This window comes from Pseudorasbora parva, chromosome 13 (genome assembly GCF_024679245.1).
Source record: "Pseudorasbora parva isolate DD20220531a chromosome 13, ASM2467924v1, whole genome shotgun sequence".
NCBI classification, from domain to species: domain Eukaryota; kingdom Metazoa; phylum Chordata; class Actinopteri; order Cypriniformes; family Gobionidae; genus Pseudorasbora; species Pseudorasbora parva.
In genome coordinates this window covers 45,236,949-45,261,659 of record NC_090184.1, presented here as the reverse complement: position 1 = coordinate 45,261,659, position 24,711 = coordinate 45,236,949, and the positions used below count along the sequence as shown (strand labels likewise).

The following is a 24,711-nucleotide window of genomic DNA, read 5'->3' as shown; positions in this document are numbered from 1 at the left end:
AAAATAAAAACATATTTTCAAATAATATAAATCTCTGTTACTATCAATTTTTATCAATTTAACACATCCTTGCTGAATAAAATTATTGATTTATTTCAGAAAACAAAATGACTGACCCCAAATGACTGACCAGTAGTGTGTATTGTTGTTACAAAAGATTTCTATTTTTAAAACATTTGCTTCTTTTTTTTTAATTTTTACATTTTTTTTTTTTTACTTTTTATTCATCCACGTATTATAAAAAAGTATCACAGGTTATGAAAAAATATTAGTCAGCAGAACGGTTTCCAACACTCATAATGAATCCTCATCTGAGAATGATTTCTGAAGGATCATGATCACTGAAGACAGAAATAAATGATCATTTAAAGTATAATACATTGAAAACCAATTATTTTAAATTGTAATATATCACAATATAATTTTTTTTCTGTATTTTTGATCAAATAAATGCAGGCTTGATGAGCAGAAAAAAACATTACAAATAGTAATGTGTCCAAACTTTTGACCTGTACTGTATTAAATATGATACAGTAGCTCTTTATGTGGCGTTTTCCACAGTGTTGCGTTAATGTGATGGATCATAACCTCTCAGTGTAATGTTTGTGCAGTTATACACACACTCTGTGACATTTTCCCAGCCATCACCGTTTGCGTTGGTTTCCCCTGCTGGTGTTTCGGGTCAGGAGCAGGAATCATGGGTAATTCGGCCTCGGGCGCTCGGGAGCGTTTTGTTGAGCTGAGCGAACATTTCTGCTTTCATTAAGGTCAACAGCACAGCATGCAGACTCGCTGTCGAGCCAGAATACAGCACAGGATGCACCCGAACTGAATGACTTTAACTGTGAGGTTTGATTGTTTTAACTTATGAAACTTGTTTCCTGTATCAGCGAGCTGGATTATAATAATTATATGATGATGCTTTGAGGGAGTTCATATCATGTGGAATCGGATATTGTTGTGCTGTTTATAGTCTTTATAGGAATTTGCTATCAAGTCTATGGCTGTGTGATTCAAGGACACACACACACACACACACACACACACACACAAACACACACACACACACACACACACACACACACACACACACACACACACACATACACACACACAGTTTCTAACAGTCTCGTGTTAATCTTGAGTATCTGTAGAGTCGTGTTGATCCTTCATATCTCACAAGAGTCTTTAGTTTATCATATTTATAAACCCAGCTCTTGCTCTCTCTCCGAGAGTGTGTGTGTATATGTGTGTGTGCTCATCCTGGAGAAGTGCCCATATAAGGAGTTCCGCTCTTTATGTTGTCATACAGGGTCATGTTTGAATCCTGTGTTTGGCATAGAAAGACTTTTACATTTTGTCCATGTTTATCATGAGAATCAACTCTTTAACAGTGTAAAAAAGTCAGAATGCATAAAATAGCATTAGACCCCCCCCCCAAATCGAATTTTTGGTTTAGATTTTTGTGCCGCATGTGCTTTCGACTCTCTTTATAAGACACAACATACTGTACAAATCAGTCAAATCATGTAACATGATTGTTGTGAAATGCAGTCTATGGCAGGAAGTGCTTGATATTAAGTTATTAAAAAGAGTGATATTTATCTCTATGTTAGATGTATATTAGTATATTGGAAACGTTCATTAGGTCTTAAAGTGACAGCAGCCTAATTTACCTTAATTATATTAACGTTCCAGACTGTATGACGTGTTGCTTTAATAATACTCCTTAGGAATCATATTTTTTTTCGATTGTTTTTGTTCTATTGTTTGTAACACAACATTTGTTCATAATTGAGCCATCCTTAAAGAGCATGTCAGATGCTCTGTAGAGGTCAAACACAGTCGCACGGATGATAATGGGACGTTTATATTCCAGTGAGGAGTACTCAGTGACTAATGTGCTTCATTTACTGCACCTGCAGGTATGTGCTGACCGTGTGTGTGTGTGTGTGTGTGTGTGTGTGTGCCTGCAGCTTCAGTCCCTGAGCAGTCTGGATCTGCGGCACATCTCTGAGCTCAACAATGAGACCGTGATGGAGGTGGTGAGAAAGTGCCGGAACCTGACGTCACTCAACCTCTGTCTCAACTGGACCATCAATGACAGGTACACACACACACACACACACACACACACACACACACACACACACACACACACAAACAGAGAAACACACACACACACACACACAAACAGAGAAACACACACACACACACACACACACACACACACACAGCAACACACACACACACACACACACAGCAGTGCTGTTTCAGCAACACAATATTAGTTTCAGTCAGTTTTTATTTCATTAATAAATATCAATTTTTATATAGATATGTCAGTTTGAGTTATTTTTCATTCAATTGGAATTAAAATAATGTATTTGGAATAGGTTTGTTTATTTCAGTTTATGATTTTTTTATTTTAGTAGTTTTGTATGTATGGATGAAAGGATTAGATGGATGGATGGAACAACGTTGTATGGAAGGATGTGAGATGGATGATGGATGAAAGGATTGATGGATAGATGGACGTACAGATGGATGAAAGGATTGATGGATAGATGGATGTACAGATGGATGAAAGGATTGATGGATAGATGGACGTCCAGATGGATGATGAATGAAAGGATTGCTGAATGGATGGACGTACAGATGGATGATGGATGAAAGGATTGATGGATAGGTGGACATATAGAAGGATGATGGATGAAAGGATTGATGGATGGATGGATAGATGGATGGATCTGTAGACGGATGGATAGCTGGGTGGATGGATAGATGTTGAAAGGACTAATGTATGGTTTAATGAACAGATGGGTAGACAAATGAAAAGATTGGTTGGTGGATGCATGGATGAAAGGATTGATGGAAGAAAGGATTGGTGGACAGATGAAAGGATTGGTGAATGGATGGGCGGATGAAAGAATTGGCGGATGGATGGGTGGAGGGATAGATGGATGGATGAATGAAAAGATTGGTGGATGGATGGACGGATGAAAGGGTTGGTGGATTATGGATGGAGGGATAGATGGACAGATCAATGAAAGGATTAGTGGACGGATAGACTGATGAAAGGATTGGTTGACAGATGGATGGATGGATGGATGGATGGATGGATGGATGGATGGATGGATGGATGGATGGAAGGATTGGTGGACGGATGGATGGATGAAATGATAGGTGGATAGATGGATGGATGGATGGCCGGATGAAAGGATTGGTTGACAGATAGATGGATGGGCAAATAAAAGGATGGATGGATGGATGGATGGATGAAATGATTGGTGGACAGATGAATGGATAGGCAGATGGATGGATGGATGGATGGATGGATGGATGGATGGATGGATGAAAGGATTGGCGGGCAGATGGATGGATGGGCAAATGGATGGATGAAGGATTGGTGGAAAGATGGATGAAGGATTGGTGGACAGATGGATGAAGGATTGGTGGACAGATGGATGGATGAAGGATTGGTGGACAGATGGATGGATGGGCAAATGGATGGATGAAGGATTGGTGGACAGATGATGGATGAAGGATTGGTGGACAGATGGATGGATGGGCAAATGGATGGATGAAGGATTGGTGGACAGATGATGGATGAAGGATTGGTGGACAGATGGATGGATGAAGGATTGGTGGACAGATGGATGGATGGGCAAATGGATGGATGAAGGATTGGTGGACAGATGATGGATGAAGGATTGGTGGACAGATGGATGGATGGGCAAATGGATGGATGAAGGATTGGTGGACAGATGATGGATGAAGGATTGGTGGACAGATGGATGGATGGGCAAATGGATGGATGAAGGATTGGTGGACAGATGATGGATGAAGGATTGGTGGACAGATGGATGGATGAAGGATTGGTGGACAGATGGATGGATGGGCAAATGGATGGATGAAGGATTGGTGGACAGATGATGGATGAAGGATTGGTGGACAGATGGATGGATGGGCAAATGGATGGATGAAGGATTGGTGGACAGATGATGGATGAAGGATTGGTGGACAGATGGATGGAAGGGCAAATGGATGGATGAAAGGATTGGTGGACAGATGATGGATGAAGGATTGGTGGACAGATGGATGGATGGGCAAATGGATGGATGAAGGATTGGTGGACAGATGATGGATGAAGGATTGGTGGACAGATGGATGGATGGGCAAATGGATGGATGAAAGGATTGGTGGACAGATGGATGGATGGGCAAATGGATGGATGAAGGATTGGTGGACAGATGATGGATGGGCAAATCGATGGATGGATGGATGGATGGATGAAAGATTGGTGGACGGATGGTAATGGTTGCTTCACTCGTCCCTCATCGTTCTACAGCTGACTGATAATGATGTTTCTTCTCCTCCGTCTGTGAGTGATTGATGTGAAACTCATCTCTTCTGCGGAGCTTCAGTCTCACTGTAGAGCTCTGAAGAACGGACTCAAGCAGTTCTCAATGTCTTGCCGTATAGCCTAAAGGAAAAGACAACAAAGAGGTGTGGAGCAGCCAGAAAGACACACTGACCCGCGCGGGGCCGGCAGCAAAAGGCCAGAGTGCAGTTAAACGCCCCCATTAGCCTCTGGACCGCTCTACTGGAACAGCTCATGGAAAACAGCCATCACACTCGTTTAACTAATGGACGGGTCAGAGAAACTCACAGATGGGTTCTGAAGCCCGTTTGGCCTCAATTTGGCGGCAACATCACAGGACGCCGACTGCCATTTTTAAAATCTGTTCTCCATATGCGTGAAGCGTTTGATCCTGTGCTGCATGTTTTTGGTTGTTTCTGATTATTCAGTCATATTTCTGTTTGTCGTTTGAGCCCTGAGTGAATAAGATACAGTAGAAGAGCGCAGATGCCGGAACGGCTGGAAGTCAGCGATAGCGGCCGAAGGGATTTCATGCTTAAACACAAAACAGCTCCGTCTGCGCTTTCACAGACCCGTCTAAAGGCTTCAGTCGTCTCTGTAAATCATGACGAGAGGGTCCAGGTAGAAGCTGCTCTCAAGATGGCATCCTGATGCCTTTACACATGTTGAGCTCTTCATACGCGAGTGAAGATTATCTGGATATGAAGCATTATTGTATCAGAGCTCATGGTATTAAAAATGTCTGGATAATATAAGGCTTTAAAAATAAAACATAGACCTGGAAGAATCATGGAAATGGAGGGATGAATGGATGGATGACGGATGGACAGACAGATGAACGGATGGACAGATGAAAGGATGGATGGATGGATGACGAATGGACAGATGTATAGACGGATGAAAGGAATTGATGGATGAACGGATGGATGACGGATGGACAGATGTATAGATGGATGAAAGGATGGATGGATGAACGGATGGACAGATGAACTGATGGAGGGATCGATGGACAGATAGACAAATTGATGGAGGGATGATGGATAGATCGAAAAGGTGGATGGATGATTGGATGACAAATGGACGGATGGATGGACGGAGTTATACCAATATCTATATTTCATTAGGTTTGTGAGTAAAACATAGATGGCTGGATGAAATGATTGATGATGGATGGATGGATGACGGATGGAAGGATGACAAATAGGTGGACAATGGGTGGAGGGATGGATGGATGATGTATGATAGATGGATCTATGGATGATGGATGGAAGGATGACAGATAGGTGGACAACGGAAGGATGGATGGATGGATGGATGGATGGATGATGGATTGGATGTATGATGGATTGATAGATAGATGGATGACGGATGGAAGAATGACAGATAGGTGGACAATGGAAGGATGGATGGATGGATGGATGGATGGATTGATGGATGGATGATGGATGGATGATGGATTGATAGATAGATGGATGACGAATGGAAGGATGACAGATAGGTGGACAACGGAAGGATGGATGGATGGATGATGGATTGATAGATAGATGGATGGATGACGAATGGAAGGATGACAGATAGGTGGACAATGGAAGAATGGATGGATGGATGATGGATGGATGGATGATGGATTGATGGATGTATGATGGATTGATAGATAGATGGATGTATGACGGATGGAAGGATGACAGATAGGTGGACAACAGAAGGATGGATGGATGATGGATTGATGGATGTATGATGGATTGATAGATAGATGGATGGAAGGGTGACAGATAGGTGGACAATGGAAGGATGGATGGATGATGGATTGATGGATGGATGATGGATTGATGGATGGATGATGGATTGATAGATAGATGGATGGATGATGAATGGAAGGATGACAGATAGGTGGACAACGGAAGGGATGGATGGATGGATGGATGATGGATGGATGGATGGATGATGGATTGATGGATGTATGATGGATTGATTGATAGATAGATGGATGAATGAAGGATGACAGATAGGTGGACAACGGAAGGATGGATGGATGGATGATGGATGGATGATGGATGTATGATGGATGTATGATGGATTGATAGATAGATGGATGGATGAAGGATGACAGATAGGTGGACAACGGAAGGATGGATGATGGATGGATGGATGGATGATGGATTGATGGATGTATGATGGATTGATAGATAGATGGATGGATGAAGGATGACAGATAGGTGGACAACGGAAGGATGGATGATGGATGGATGGTAGGGCTGGGATAAACGATTATTTTTTAAACGATTAATCTAGCGATTATTTTTTTCGATGCATCGATTAATCTAACGATTAATTTTTCCTGTCCGATTCGGTTACGATTCGATTCGATTACCGATTATCTCCCCATTAATTGCCTAATAGCAATTTATACATGTTGATTTAATTATCTGAATGAAAAAACGAAATCCTTAACATTGCAATATATGTTTATTGCTCTTAAAATTCCAAAGTAAGACTATACAATAGCAATGCATTCAATAAAACCTTCAAAACAAAGTACACACACACACACACACACACACAAATAAATAAGTATTAACCTACAACAAAGAAACATATTATACGATTTTTCTATGTATGCAACTCAGCCTACAGGCTATGCCCATCGATTAAATATCAACAAGTTGGTTAATCAAATCCGGGGACACTGCAAGCGTGAGCGTCTCGGCTGCGTGGCGTGTCCGTTTTTGTTTCGGCTCACATGTTAACAGGTTGGAGTTTGCACACTGACTGTGACGCGCGGAAAACGCGTGCATGCTAGAAATAGAAGAGCGCCTATTTTTCACGTGTGTTGGGAGCGTCTCCAGGCAAAATAGAATAGAAAAAGATGTTTATATATAATTTTGACACGAATACATATTATTAAATTACATTTTCATGTTTGAAAGTCTGTAGGTTTACATAAATGCAGATATAGGCCTAATTGTAATACTAAAAAACGTCAATTATCGATTTTGAAATATTGCAACTGTCAATACAGAACGAAATATTCTGTAGCCTAGTATTTGCCGTCAATACCATAGATATGTGGCTACTCCCGCCGTTTTCTTTGCTGTATCAGTAGGCTATTTATGTTTAACATTAGGAATAGGGCTTCACTCCGCATCAATAGCAGCAGCAGCGCCGCGTCAGACACGCGTCTAGTGTGCAAAGGCAGAGAAAACGCCACGCAGCCCCGTGGCTGACCCGCAACAGAAACGCCACGCGCATCCGCGGCATGACAGTGAAAAAAGTTACATGTAGAGTGCATTATGGGCGCCAATATTCCGTTTAAAACCGGAATAGTCCTGGGATGAAACTGCTCACTTAGAGGATGGATACCCTCGGTCACATCAGCGCGAGACATTGAACATTTTAAATTTAAAACAGCTTATTATGTAGGTAACGTAGCCAATGTGTCCGATGCTTTCACTTGATGCAAACGTTTGTTTTTGTGATTAAAATACATCAAATATTACCAAAACATCTGTCTTCCTGTGTGCAGAAATTTGTTTATGTAGCCGTGACAACAAAACGCGTGCGCGCATGCCTGATGCTCCGTGCGCACCGCGCGCCAACCCCATAGACTGTGGCCAACCCGCAAGCCTTGCACTTCTGAAAGTCTGAGGAGCCACTCGTGTTGCTACCATAGATATACATAATAAATAATATACTTTATTATGTACATCTATGGTTGCTACTACTCTCCGGCGCCGCCATCTTTATTTTGAGTCTGACGAATCGACGCGCATATTTTGCGTCGACGTATTTTTTGCGTCGACGTCATCGATGACGTCGACGCGTTGTCCCAGCCCTAATGGATGGATGGATGATGGATTGATTGATGTATGATGGATTGATAGATAGATGGATGGATGAAGGATGACAGATAGGTGGACAACGGAAGGATGGATGGATGATGGATGGATGATGGATTGATGGATGTATGATGGATTGATGGATGTATGATGGATTGATAGATAGATGGATGGATGAAGGATGACAGATAGGTGGACAACGGGGGAATTGATGGATGGATGGATGATGTATGACAAATGGATGGATGGATGGATGTATGGATAGATGGATGACAGATGAATAGATGGATGTATGACGGATGGATGGAGTTATGCCAATATCTGTAATATTTCATTATTCTTATGAGTAAAGCATATTATTTAATAATCCTTCTCATTAATCCATATGCAGCGTTCATAAACGACCGGATACGTTTTATCAATACATTATTTATTTTTTAAAACTTTTTAAGTAAAGAAGAATAAATAGTATTTATAATTATTTTAGTTATTTAATGTAGTTTTTATGTTTTGCATTTTAAAGTTTAAGTAATTATGTTAAATTCTTTAAATGATAAATGTTTTTTTATTTTTTTATTTTCACTGGTTATTTTTAACGTCAAGCCAAATGAAAATAAGAATGTTGCCGATTTATTCCAGTCTTGGCGTTTCGTTTGTTCCAAGTACGAAGCGTGTGTGTGTGTGTGTGTGTGTGTGTGTGTGTGTGTGTGTGTGTGTGTGTGTGTGTGTGTGCTTTATAACGTGTGAATATTGTAGTGGATGATTGTAGTCACGCTGGAGTGCAGAAGGCTGAGCACCGCTGGAATAATTCATATTCATCATGTTTTGTGCGAATCTGGGCATATTCTTCTGATGTCAGCAGTAAATCATGTGACCTAGACGACCGCAGATGAGCATAAATCTCACGCGTGATGATGAATAAGCTGGACAAATGTTATTTCATCCGTTTTTGTTCTTGTTTAATAAGCGTGTGTGTGACTGGAGAATGCTGAGGAAATTCCTTCTGCTGTTTTTATTCCTCCTTTCCCGTACGGATTTACAGCCTCCGCTGGCTCGTTCAGACATTAACACAATATTGAATTTACAATCTGCCCCGGATACCAGCGGCCGAACGCTGCTGTTCCTCTTCTTTTATGATTTGTGGATTTATTGGAGATGTGGTTGGGCAGTACACTGTAAAAATATATTGTTGGTTTAACTTAAAAAAGTAAGTAACCTGGTTGCCTTAAAATTTTGTTTATTGAAATTAAAAATTTGAGTTGATACAATGAAGGAAATTTGTTTAATAAATAGAAACTCAAAATATTATTCTATCTGAACCACATAAAACATGTGATAAATCATGAAAATAGCACAATTTGGCGGCGTCATCACAAATAAAACACATACAATTACCCAATATGCTACAAAATCTTTTAATAATATTTGAATAAAGGTTGTCGAATCTCAAACATGTTTATTGTATTAACTCCGACAGGAATCAATCCGTGTTTCATAAAGGCTCCGGGCTGGGAATACTCGCTCATGGAAAAATCATAATGCGGTACACTATAAAATATTATTTAAAAAATAAGGTACATAATTGCCTTAAAATTAAATACTATTAACATTTATGAGAATCGACAACCTTTATTCAAATATTATTAAAAGATTTTGTAGCATATTGTGTAATAGTGTGTTTTATTTGTGATGACGCCGCCAAATTGTGCTATTTTTATGATTTATCACATGTTTTATGTGGTTCAGATACAATAATATTTTGAGTTTCTATTTATTAAACCAATTTATTTCATTGTATCAACTCAAATTTTTAATTTCAATAAACTGAACATTTTAAGGCATCCAGGTTACTTACTTTTTAAATATTTTTTTACAGTGTATCGCATTATGATTATGATTCTTCCCTGAGCGAGCATTCCCAGCCCGGAGCCTTTATGAAACTGTCGGGGTCAGAGTTTGCGCTGCAGGGGAACGTGCTGTAATTTACACTGATTTGACTGTTTTACAGCCACAGAACTGGATGAACACACACACACGCACACACACGCGCGCACACACACACACACACACACACACACACACACACACACACACACACACACACACACACACACACACACACACACACACACACACACACACACACACACACAGACACACACACACACACGGACACACACACACACACGCACAGACACACACACACGGACACACACACACACACACACACACACAGACACACACACACAGACACACACACTCTCTTCATGATGCGTTTGGAACTCATGACCCTGGACCATTAGCTGAAGGGAAGTCATTTCTGAGGTGGTCAAAAAAAAAATACTATATCGATAATAATTTGAGTAAATGTTTATGTAAAAATCTTACAACATGCAGAATTTACTATAAGACAATAGACGGAACACCACAGTTACAAAAACATTTTTTTCCACAATTGCAAAATTCTATTTTCACAATACTTTTCTTAAAACTTTTTAAAGCATAAAATAATACATCAATTGATGCAAAGAAGGATTTGTTTTATATATTTATACACTATATTGCCAAAGTGTTGTGACGCCTGTCTTTACACGCACATGAGCTCCCTATTCTCAATCCGTAGGGTTTAATATGGAGTCGGCCCACCCTCTCTAACAGCTCCAGCTCTTCTGGGAAGGCTTTCCTCAGGTTTAGGAGTGTGTTTATGGGGATTTTTGCCCATTCTTCTAGAAGCTCATTTGTGAGGTCAGGCACTGATGTTGGACGAGAAGGCCTGGCTCTCAGTCTCCGCTCTAATTCATCCCAAAGCTGTTCTATCGGGTTGAGCTCAGGACTCTGTGCAGGCCAGTCAAGTTCCTCCACACCAAACTCCTCATCCATGTCTTTATGGAGCGACGCTTTGAGCTCTGGAGCGCAGTCATGCTGGGACAGGAAGGGGCCGTCCACAAACTGATCCCACAAAGTCAGGAGCATGAAAATGAAACAAACCAAAATGTCTTGGTGAAGCATTAAGAGTTCCTTTCACTGGAACTAAGGGGCAAGCCCCTGCAAAACAACCCACCCCATAATCCCCCCTCCACCAAACTTTACCCATGGCACAATGCAGTCAGGCAAGTCCCGTTCTCCTGGCAATCGCCTAACCCAGACTCGTCCATGGGATTGTCCGACTGAAGCGTGATTGGTCGCTCAGAGAATACGTCTCACTGCTCTAGAGTCCAGTGGCGGCTGCTTTACTCCACCGCATCCCACGCTTTGCATTGCTCTTGGTGATGTAAGGCTTGGATGAGCTGCTCGGCCATGGAAACCCATTCCATGAAGCTCTCTCCGCTGTTCTTGAGCTCATCTGAAGGCCACAGAAGTCTGGAGGTCTGGAGCTGTTGACTCTGCAGAAAGTTGGTGACTTCTCCGCACTGTGACCCTCAGCATGCGCTGACCCCGCTCTGGGATTTAACACTTCGTAGCTGAGTTGCTGTTGTTCCCAATGGCTTCCTCTTTGTTATAATCCCACTAACAGTTGAGCGTGGAATATTTAGTAGTGAGGAAATGTCAGGAATGGACTTGTTGCACAGGTGTCAGCCTATCACGGCCCCACGCTTGAGTTCACTGAGCTCCTGAGAGCGACCCATTCTTTCACTAATGTCATTTGCCTGAACTCAGTGATAAAGCCTGGTTTGATATTGTAGTTGTGAAGCAGATGAGAGTCTGTGAACACTTATAAGTGAGTCTTCCTCTCTGTTTTCCTCTTTTTCTCCATGTAATCCCAGTAGAGACGGTCTGATTCATGAATATTTAAGCAGTGATGACAGTGGCGTTCGTGAGGACTTGACCTGTCAGATTATGAAAAGTAGAAGATTGAGGCCGAGAAAACTCAGCATCTGTGTCTCGTGTCGTCTTCAGATTTTACTCTAAGTAGATTCTCAGGAGACGTCTGACGGTTCTGCCTGTAACGCTGCTGAACAGAGCACTGAGTTAGTTTAGAGATGTATGTGATATTTTATCCTCTTAAAGTAAGTTTTAAGATATTGTGGAAATAGAAAACAATAGAATTTTAAAATCATAAAAGGATCAAAATATGTAACTTTTGGCCATTTTTTTAAATAGGATAACAAAACTAATAGCATTTTGAGTAACTAAACCCTAAACCAACTTTTTTTAGTTAATGATCTGCAAGACTGGGGCTTTAATAATGCTGTTTATTAATTTGAGTAAATATTTTGACATTTGGGTATAAAGTGTTTTAATTCTATAATTGTTCGGTTCTTTAAGAATATATCCCCACCGAACAGGGCATCAGGAGAGGACACGTTGTTATAACTCAATGTGGTTTCACTTACTTTGATTTATTTTCCATAAACAGTTGATTAGTCCACAAATAGCAGGTTATAAACCTGTAGAAATAGAAAGGCTATAGTAAACAACAATATTAATAGCCACATATAATATACCATAACATCTGAATATAAATAAACATTACATAATATATACAAATATAAATAAATTAAACTTCAATATAGTCAGTATTTAATATTATAAATCTCATAATATACTTAGTGTTTAAACTGAATGACTAAAGCACAGAAATGCAACACTTTCACACACACTAAATATACATCAATGTCAATGTTACACATTAAACCAATAGCCCAAAGTGTTCTCTGTATATTGGCTCAAAGTGAAACCAGTGAGTGTAGTTTTAAATGGCATCGCTGAGCATAGTAATCCATTACCAATGTAAAGTGATTAACTACATTACCCATCCAGCACCACAAACAGGAAGTAACTCGTCTGACAGTGAAACGCTCCAATTTCAAACATTTGTTTTTTTTATAGCCACGGATACTATCGACAACATTAACATCCATATTTAATTCTGCTGAACTGACATAAACTAACAATGAACATTTGTATTTATTATTAACTAACATTAATTATTGTAGTTTAATGCATTATCTAACGTGAACTAATGGGACCTTATTGTAAAGTTTTACTGAAATTCATAGTCATTTTTGCTCTCTATGTTTCTAAAGCAGTGTTGATCATCGATTGTTTCTTCACTAGATTAAAAGCACCCTGTTTTTTAGACGTAGTAATTGGATGATGTTCTGTTCATCTCCTGCAGTTTTCTGAAGTTCTGTTTCAGACTCTCATGTATCTCGAGCGGATCCTGATGTCTTTCGGCATTACGCTTCACTTTATTCTCCGTGTACGAGCTGTGGAAACGAGTGTGTGTGTGATTTAATAGACACTGATGGCTGTGTGAACGAATGTTTCGTGCTCCTTCAGCTTTACTGCAGATGATGTGGAGTTCAGGTGTGCAGTCGTCTAATCCTGAGCTCATTTATGACTGAAATATTCATGCTCTCCCAGAATGCTCTTCTAGTCTCATGAGTGTTTTGTTGACTTTGCTTGCTTTAGATGAGGGTTATTGTGCAGTTGGTGAGCAGAAGAGACTTTCAGAAAGTCCCCAGTTTCGGAACAAAACGAACGATCTAAAGGTCTAAAAACTTGATTCGTTCCTAATGATCAAGATTGACATCTCCATTGTTCTTAAAGGAATAGTTCACCCAAAAATATAAATTACCCTATGGTTTACTCCCCTCGAGTCATCCTAGGTGTGTGTGACTTTCCTCTTTCAGACGAACACAGAGTTAAATTAAAAATGTCCTGGCTCTTCCAAGCTTTTACTCTTAGAAAAAAAGGTACAGTGCTGTCACTGGGGCGATACCCTAAGGGACGAAAGTGAAAAGGTACATCTTTGTACCTTACTCACCTCTAAATGGTACATATTAATACCTTAAAAGGTACATATTAGTACTTTAAGAGTGCAAACTAGTACCTTAAAGGAACATAGTAACCTTTTGGTTTTGCACCTTAGGGTACCGCCCCAGTGACAGCAATGTACCTTTTTTTCTGACACTGTATAATGACAATGCGTCTATTTATATGTGCATCTGTCTATCTATATGTGCATCTGTCTATCTATATGTGCATCTGTCTATCTATATGTGCATCTGTCTATCTATATGTGCATCTGTCTATCTATATGTGCATCCATCTATCATAAAAGTGCATCTATCCATCATAAAAGTGCATCTATCCATCATAAAAGTGCATCTATCATCATAAAAGTGCATCCATCTATCATAAAAGTGCATCTATCCATCATAAAAGTGCATCTAATCATCATAAAAGTGCATCTATCATCATAAAAGTGCATCTGTCCGTCATAAAAGAGCATCTATCATCATAAAAGTGCATCTATCCATCATAAAAGTGCATCTATCATCATAAAAGTGCATCTATCATCATAAAAGTGCATCTATCCATCATAAAAGTGCATCTATCCATCATAAAAGTGCATCTGTCCATCATAAAAGTGCATCTATCCATCATAAAAGTGCATCTGTCCATCATAAAAGTGCATCTATCATCATAAAAGTGCATCTATCATCATAAAAGTGCATCTGTCCATCATAAAAGTGCATCTATCATCATAAAAGTGCATCTATCCATCATAAAAGTGCATCTATCATCATAAAAGTGCATCTATCCATCATAAAAGTGCATCTGTCCATCATAAAAGTGCATCTATCATCATAAAAGTGCATCTATCATCATAAAAGTGCATCTATCCATCATAAAAGTGCATCTATCCATCATAAAAGTGCATCTGTCCATCATAAAAGTGCATCTATCCATCATAAAAGTGCATCTGTCCATCATAAAAGTGCATCTATCATCATAAAAGTGCATCTGTCCATCATAAAAGTGCATCTATCATCATAAAAGTGCATCTGTCCATCATAAAAGTGCATCTATCCATCATAAAAGTGCATCTATCCATCATAAAAGTGCATCTATCATCATAAAAGTGCATCTGTCCATCATAAAAGTGCATCTATCCGTCATAAAAGTCGATCTATCATCATAAAAGTGCATCTATCCGTCATAAAAGTGCATCTATCATCATAAAAGTGCATCTATCATCATAAAAGTGCATCTGTCCATCATAAAAGTGCATCTGTCCATCATAAAAGTGCATCTATCATCATAAAAGTCGATCTATCATCATAAAAGTGCATCTATCCGTCATAAAAGTGCATCTATCATCATAAAAGTGCATCTATCCATCATAAAAGTGCATCCATCCATCATAAAAGTGCATCTATCCATCATAAAAGTGCATCTATCATCATAAAAGTGTATCTGTCCATCATAAAAGTGCATCTATCCATCATAAAAGTGCATCTGTCCATCATAAAAGTGCATCTATCCATCATAAAAGTGCATCTATCCATCATAAAAGTGCATCTATCATCATAAAAGTGCATCTATCATCATAAAAGTGCATCTATCATCATAAAGGTGCATCTGTCCATCATAAAAGTGCATCTGTCCATCATAAAAGTGCATCTGTCCATCATAAAAGTGCATCTATCATCATAAAAGTCGATCTATCATCATAAAAGTGCATCTATCCGTCATAAAAGTGCATCTATCATCATAAAAGTGCATCTATCATCATAAAAGTGCATCTGTCCATCATAAAAGTGCATCTATCATCATAAAAGTCGATCTATCATCATAAAAGTGAATCTATCCGTCATAAAAGTGCATCTATCATCATAAAAGTGCATCTATCATCATAAAAGTGCATCTATCCATCATAAAAGTGCATCCATCCATCATAAAAGTGCATCTATCATCATAAAAGTGCATCTGTCCATCATAAAAGTGCATCTATCCATCATAAAAGTGCATCTGTCCATCATAAAAGTGCATCTATCATCATAAAAGTGCATCTATCCATCATAAAAGTGCATCTATCATCATAAAAGTGCATCTGTCCATCATAAAAGTGCATCTATCCATCATAAAAGTGCATCTGTCCATCATAAAAGTGCATCTATCCGTCATAAAAGTGCATCTATCCATCATAAAAGTGCATCTATCCATCATAAAAGTGCATCTGTCCATCATAAAAGTGCATCTATCATCATAAAAGTGCATCTATCCATCATAAAAGTGCATCTGTCCATCATAATTGTGCATCTATCCGTCATAAAAGAGCATCTATCCATCATAAAAGTGCATCTATCCATCATAAAAGTGCATCTATCATCATAAAGGTGCATCTGTCCATCATAAAAGTGCATCTATCCGTCATAAAAGTGCATCTATCATCATAAAGGTGCATCTGTCCATCATAAAAGTGCATCTATCCATTATAAAAGTGCATCTATCATCATAAAGGTGCATCTGTCCATCATAAAAGTGCATCTATCCATTATAAAAGTGCATCTATCATCATAAAGGTGCATCTGTCCATCATAAAAGTGCATCTATCCATTATAAAAGTGCATCTATCATCATAAAGGTGCATCTGTCCATCATAAAAGTGCATCTATCATCATAAAGGTGCATCTATCATCATAAAAGTGCATCTATCCATCATAAAAGTGCATCTATCCATCATAAAAGTGCATCTATCCATTATAAAAGTGCATCTATCCATCATAAAAGTGCATCTATCCATTATAAAAGTGCATCTGTCCATTATAAAAGTGCATCTATCATCATAAAGGTGCATCTGTCCATCATAAAAGTGCATCTATCCATCATAAAAGTGCATCTATCCATCATAAAAGTGCATCTATCATCATAAAAGTGCATTTATCCATCATAAAAGTGCATCTATCCATCATAAAAGTGCATCTATCATCATAAAAGTGCATCTATCCATCATAAAAGTGCATCTATCCATCATAAAAGTGCATCTATCCATTATAAAAGTGCATCTATCCATCATAAAAGTGCATCTATCCATTATAAAAGTGCATCTGTCCATTATAAAAGTGCATCTATCATCATAAAGGTGCATCTGTCCATCATAAAAGTGCATCTATCCATCATAAAAGTCCATCTATCATCATAAAAGTGCATTTATCCATCATAATTTACATCATATACATTTCTATATTGCTAAATGTACCTGATTTTTCTGTGATTTCTTTGGTTCACTGCAGTTTGAAAGAAAAAATACTCAGTAATGGACTTGTGACTGCACTTGTCTGAAAGCATATTAAACAGCCCAAGATTTTCACCACAGGAGGTTTTTAATAATTGTGAGTAATGGCGTGCCACATGTTGTCTCGTGCTTCGGCTCTTCTCCAGCTGTTGAACAGCGCTCGGTCTGTGTTTGGTCTGTGAGGAAGTAATAAATGTCTGAATGACGTCTCTCAGCTGGATTAGCCGTATCATTTCCTCACGCCGATGTTTTCATTTGCACCACAGCTAAATTAATTACGCCGGTCTGCTTTCAGAACGTGGACCTTCAGACTCGCTTCAGGCCTACTCGATCCGTGCCGTTATTCCCGCCGGGAAAAGCCCTGGAGAACGGCACTTATCCGGTGCTCGCTCCAGCTGTGTAAACGGCTCGTGCGGAAAAGCTATTTGAGTCGCTCTGAATGAGGAGCTCTGCTGAGCAAATAGCTAATGTAATAACGTAAAGCAGTCGTTAAGCGGAGCTCCCCTGGCCCGCTACCACAAGACGTATTCCATTCAAAGAGAAAGAAAGTCTTTGACCGCCGTAATGCAATGTTTGTCCTTCATTTCTTCAGCTCTTTCTCTTATAGGATCCCTAAGAATTTCACAGATCGCCCTGATATTCAACAACCCACTCAAAAAAGTGATTCAGGCCCTCCATAGATAAGACACATTTAAAGGTGCCCTAGAATGAAAAATGTAATTAGCCTTGCCATAGTGAAATAATAAGAGTTCAGTCCATGGACATCACATACTGTGAGTCTCAAACACCATCGCCTCCTCCTTCTTATGTAAATCTCGTAGATCAAAAACACCACGGAAAAATAAGTGCTTCTCAACATAAACCCAACCGTGACGCAAGCGTTGGGGATCATTAATATGCACGCCCAAACATTTACATCTGTACAAACATGTTCATTGTCAGGCGGAACTGACGGAGCCGAATCTACTGATGGTAAACAAGACACTCGAGGAGAGCAGAAACGGCTCTCATGACACGTCATGTTCAGGCTGTGCAGGGGACGTGAGGACTTTTCATATGTCAACAGTCATGGCTGATGTTTATATTCCAAGCAGTAAGTAATTTATCCACTTACTGACTGTTTAAACAATTTCTGATTAAATTGAGAGTTTCTCAGAGAGACAGCATTGTCTAGATAACGCGAGATGCTAGTACAGTAACAATAGGAAACACCAAGTACCATACCAAACTAAATAGTGTGTCTAATGACAAAGGGGAATATTATTTTGTATTACAAAATACAACCGTAGATACTTTGGTTACAGATCGTTAACCCGATCCTTCTAGCAAACGTCACCTTCCCCACCATATAAGTTAAAACGACAGTCAATGGAGATTGATAAAATGCAGCTTACTCGTTTATTGGTGTTTTCAGATCGCCCGTACGGCAGAGAGAGAGCTCGTGTGCATATGGTTGCCAGATTGGACATGTTTAGGTATAACACTGGATATCATACGGGGTTTTTTCATAGAAAAGCTCTGTTTGGTGGATTTAATGACTGAAATCTGGCAATCGCACGAATGCGAGCTCTTTCTCGCGCGCGGATGTTCTGAGAACACCAAATAAACAAGTAAGCTGCATTTGATCAATCTCCGTTTGAGATGTTCTGCTTAAAGGGTCGTTCAGTCGGTCTGTGTTCGGTCAGGACTCACGAGCCGCTTCGCTGAACTGCTTTGAGCGGCTGAAATAAGCCAATCAGAGCAGAGCTCAACATTAATATTCATGACCCTTCCAAATAAGGCAAAAACAGAGCATTACATCCTAGGGACAATTTTTAGGGTTGTAAATGGACCTGTAAAACCGCATCTGGACAATTATTGCCCTTAAATAAGCCACATACCCTCTATGTAGATATCAGAGGACAATTTAACATATTGATTCAAATCATTCTAGGGCACCTTTAAAATATCAGCCTAATATATTTAACACTGAAGTTTACTTAATTAATTTGTGTTAAAACTACATGAAATATTTGTGCTGACATAACTAACTGGGCAGTGGATCTGTAGTTCCCAGCATGCTTTGCAAGGGCTGCGCTAGGAGAGTAAATGCATGTATTAAAGTGTTATTTTATGTGTTTTTCAGTAAAGAGAAAGATGTTATTAGTTTATGTTAGTGTTTAATGTTCAGTTATGTTCGACATTTAGAGGAGTCTCTGTAATTTTCTGGTTGCCATTGTGCAGAAGAGTGTGTGTGTGTGTGTGTGTGTGCTTGTTTTTGTGACATATGAGGACACAAATGTGTATAATGACATGGGTATGACGCAGGTATTACAGAAAAGGGTGACATATGAGGACATTACCCATGTCCCCACTTTTCAAAATGCTTATAAATCACACAGGAGGAGTTTTTATGAGAAAGTAAAAATGCAGAATGTTTCCTGTGATGGGTAGGTTTAGGGGCTGTGTGTGTGTGTGTGTGTGTGTGTGTGTGTGTGTGTGTGTGTGTGTGTGTGTGATGGGTAGGTTTAGGGGCAGAGTGTGTGTGTGTGTGTGTGTGTGTGTGTGTGTGTGTGTGTGTGTGTGTGTGTGATGGGTAGGTTTAGGGGCAGTGTAAGGGGATAGAAAATACGGTTTGTACAATATAAAAACCATTACGCCTATGGAATGTCCCCATTTGTCACAAAAACAAACGTGTGTGTGTGTGTGTGTGTGTGTGTGTGTGTGTGTGTGTGTGTGTGTGTGTGTGTGTGTGTGTGTGCGTTTAGGCTGTGGGCACTTATAAACAAAATCATCAATGGGAATTCCTGCTCTCAATTAAATATTTTTAGTTTGTCCAATGAGTTAATTTTGCATTTTATTTTTAAAAATATGCTTGTTGTTATTTACATTTTTTAAAAGCAAAATTAAACTGATAACAGTGTTCACCTTACATAATAAACTTTTATAAATTTAACATAACATAATGAAGTAAACGGCACATATAAATATCATGTAACGGCAACAAATTCAAATGGTTTGTATTTGTGCAGCTTAACTTGAATTTTTTTGTTCATATAACTAAATTGTTATTTATTTTATTTAATTAATTTTTTTGAGTGTTTAGTAAAAATGCTCCTGAAATATGGAGTGTGATTAATTTGTGCACACTCCGAGCCAAGAACGCCAACACACACTGCAAAAAATGCTTTTCTTACTCAGTATTTTTGTCTTGTTTCTTGTCCAAACATCTAAAAAGTCTTAAAACAAGAAGTATTTACTAGACAAGCAAAAGTAATTGTCTTGTTTTGGGAAAAAATAACTCAAAATGAAGAGAGTTTTTGCTTAAAATAAGATAAATAATCTGCCAATGGGGTGAGAAAAATAATCTTCATTCAAACAGAAAACAAGATTATTTATCTCACCCCATTGGCAGATTATTTATCTTATTTTAAGCAAAAACTCTCTTCATTTTGACTTATTTTCACCCAAAACGCAACTAATTTTTTACGTCTAGTAAATGTTTCTTAATGAAAGAATTTTTAGATATTTAGACTAGAAACAAGACAAAAATACTGAGTAAGAAGAGCATTTTTTTGCAGTGCATCGATGGCGTGTTGAAGAATCACCCGCAGATTCTCAATAAGAGCCCTCATATTCAGGGAGGTTTCATCTGCATGTTTTGGTATTTATCACAACACATGGATCTGGTTACGATACACAGCCGCACATTCATCAAACACGCCCGAGTGCCGTTATAATGTCAGGCGCTTGTGTAATTTGGCAGTGTTTCGTGCATATTTCATTTCTTCGTTAGGACACTTTCTGAAATGCGTCTGCCGCCCGATGGATTCAATATCTGCAGTGATTCACGATATCAAAAAACCTTTTTACCCCGAGCGTGAGACCCGTTATATCTAATATAACAGCCTCCTGTCTGATATAAATCTGTCGTGTGTGTGTGATTGAGTTCAGCGAAGGTTTGAAGTCAGTCACATTGAGTTCTACTAAAAAAGGCCGGGTTAGAAACAACCCAAAGCCTGAGTAAATATAGGACAGAACACGTGCACTGCAAAAAATGCGGTTCTTAGTATTTTTGTCTTGTTTCTGGTCAAAATATCGAAACATTCTTACATTAAGAAACATTTACTAGACAAGTAAAGCAAAGTCTTGTTTTGGGGAAAAATAACTCAAAATGAAGAGAGTTTTTGCTTAAAATAAGATAAATAATCTGCCAATGGGGTGAGAAAAATAATCTTGTTTTCTGTTTGAATTAAGATTATTTTTCTCACCCCATTGGCAGATTATTTATCTTATTTAAAGCAAAAACTCTCTTCATTTTGAGTTATTTTTCCCCAAAACAAGACAATTACTTTTGCTGGTCTAGTAAATACTTCTTGTTTTAAGAATTTTTAGATGTTTGGACTAGAAACAAGACACAAATACTGAGTAAGAAGAGCATTTGGTTAACTTTACCCAGCAAATTGAGTTCATTTGTTTTTGCTATAATACTATCTTTTTCATACATGTATTAATGTTTTTGGATTGACTTAAATCCTTAAAGGGCCGGTTCTGTGTTTTTTTCTAGGCTTGGTTGTGTTTATGGCGCGCAGTATAACATGTCTTAATACTTCTTTTTTTTTTTAACGCTGTATTTTTCTTCTATTCTCCCTTTATTCCACATCGCTGTCTGTCCTTTGAACGGCTCGTCTGCTTCCTGCTTCTGTGAAGCCCAATGCAGCTCTGTTTATCATATTAGATACATTTAAGTGTGTTTAAAATGATGTTATGACGTTCCTCTGTGCGTTCACTTGTTCACACTGCTAAGAGTAAAGCGCTCCTGCCAAATAAAACCCGAAACCGAGGGTAGTGTAGATATGAGGCGATTGACAGGCGACTCCCTCAAGCGCTATGCTGACACGTCCCAATCCTCAGTTAAAATAGCAATTTCTCACAATTTACAAATAGTTGGAAACATTTGGGATATTGTAGTTACTCAACTGAACAAAATATATAACACTGGCCTAGTGGTTTTTGGATATTTTACTGCAAAAATACTACATAGTGCACCTTTAATCGTTCTTTATTTTCGACGGTCTGACCGTAGACGTCCTCTTTCTTGTTACGCGTCTGGTGTGAAAGGGCCTTAAAGGTGCACTATGCAACTTTCCGTCCACTGGAGGGCGCCTATTCTAAACAAAGGTGTAGTTTGATGACGCCAAGTTTGAGCGCAGCATCTTGGGACATGTGGTCTTCACCTCACAGCCTGTGGAAAATAGGACTCGGGCAGAAATCACGTTCATGGATGCGGTTATTAACGTTACTGTAGTGAAGCAGAGCAGGACCGAGTGTTGAGGAGCTGAGCACGGCCGCTGGAGTGATTGTTACACACACACACACACACGGCTCGTGAACACCGGGACTTTTATTATGACAGGACGGGACTCATTCGCCGGGCGCCTCCACTGATCCGCTCTTCCAGTTATGATTATGAGGTAAAGCAGCTCTGTTTATCATATTAGATACATTTAAGTGTGTTTAAAATGATGTTATGACGTTACTCCGTGCGTTCACTTGTTCACACTGCTAAGAGTAAAGCGCTCCTGCCAAATAAAACCCGAAACCGAGGGTAGTGTAGATATGAGGCGATTGACAGGCGACTCCCTCAAGCGCTATGCTGACACGTCCCAATCTTCAGTTAAAATAGCAATTTCTCACAATTTACAAATAGTTGGAAACATTTGGGATATTGTAGTTACTCAATTGAACAAAATATATAACACCGGCCTATTGGTTTTTGGATATTTTACTGCAAAAATACTACATAGTGCACCTTTAATCGTTCTTTATTTTCGACGGTCTGACCGTAGACGTCCTCTTTCTCGCCGAGGTGAAATTAATTTCATGCCTCATAATAAGCTCAGGTTTTCCCCGGTGAGCTCGCGCCACCTTAACCATTGTCAATATTTCTTCTGTATTCATAACTGTTTGTTTAACATGCCTTTAATTAGGAGCTCCTATTGAAGGCTTTAATTGCTTATTAAAACTCCTTTGCTTTTGGAAAGCCAGAAACGGGCTCGTTTCAATGCAGCGGCGCGCTGGGGATCTCACATGAAGAGCGTTTGTTGGGGTTCTTCTGCATCGAGGGACTGAGGAGCCAATTTGTCAGAGAAAAGTAAATTAAAGGCATTGCGGGTTCAATCGCGGCGTCTCGCTTGAGATTTGTGGTGAAATGCAGAAGTTTCAGAATTGATTAACAGTTGTGTGTGTTTGTGAGAATCTCATAGGTTGTGAAGTGTGACGGGTTAAATAAGATCTAAGGCCAGAAACATGCTTTAGAGCACGATTCATTGCTGAATTATATTTCATAACTGAATACAACGAAGAAGAATACAAAACATATATATAACACTTTATTTTACAGTGTCAATTATGTGACATGTTTTATAAGTACATGTAGTTTATTAATGATGGATAGATGCACTGCACTTTTATGATGGACGGATGCACTTTTATGATGATAGATGCACTTTTATGATGGACGGATGCACTTTTATGATGATAGATGCACTTTTATGATGATGGATGCACTTTTATGATGGACAGATGCACTTTTATGATGACAGATGCACTTTTATGATGATAGATGCACTTTTATGATGGACAGATGCACTTTTATGATGGATAGATGCACTTTTATGATGATAGATGCACTTTTATGATGGACGGATGCACTTTTATGATGGACAGATGCACTTTTATGATGATGGATGCACTTTTATGATGGACAGATGCACTTTTATGATGACAGATGCACTTTTATGATGATAGATGCACTTTTATGATGGACAGATGCACTTTTATGATGGACAGATGCACTTTTATGATGATAGATGCACTTTTATGATGGACGGATGCACTTTTATGATGATAGATGCACTTTTATGATGACAGATGCACTTTTATGATGATAGATGCACTTTTATGATGATAGATGCACTTTTATGATGGACAGATGCACTTTTATGATGGACAGATGCACTTTTATGATGGACGGATGCACTTTTATGATGGACAGATGCACTTTTATGATGGACGGATGCACTTTTATGATGGACAGATGCACTTTTATGATGATAGATGCACTTTTATGATGGATAGATGCACTTTTATGATGGACGGATGCACTTTTATGATGGACGGATGCACTTTTATGATGATAGATGCACTTTTATGATGGATAGATGCACTTTTATGATGATAGATGCACTTTTATGATGGACGGATGCACTTTTATGATGATAGATGCACTTTTATGATGGATAGATGCACTTTTATGATGGATAGATGCACTTTTATGATGGACGGATGCACTTTTATGATGGACGGATGCACTTTTATGATGGATAGATGCACTTTTATGATGGACAGATGCACTTTTATGATGATAGATGCACTTTTATGATGGACAGATGCACTTTTATGATGATAGATGCACTTTTATG

General features: G+C 39.0%; 1 protein-coding gene across 1 annotated transcript in view; it reads left to right on the top strand.

Moving 5' to 3' along the window:
- Positions 1-24,711, top strand: part of fbxl17 (F-box and leucine-rich repeat protein 17) — a 354,283-nt gene that overhangs the window by 137,982 nt on the left and 191,590 nt on the right. Inside the window, exon 7 of the mRNA XM_067414572.1 lies at positions 1,977-2,107. Coding sequence (XP_067270673.1) covers positions 1,977-2,107 — 131 coding nt within the window. The remainder of the gene's footprint in view (positions 1-1,976; positions 2,108-24,711) is intronic.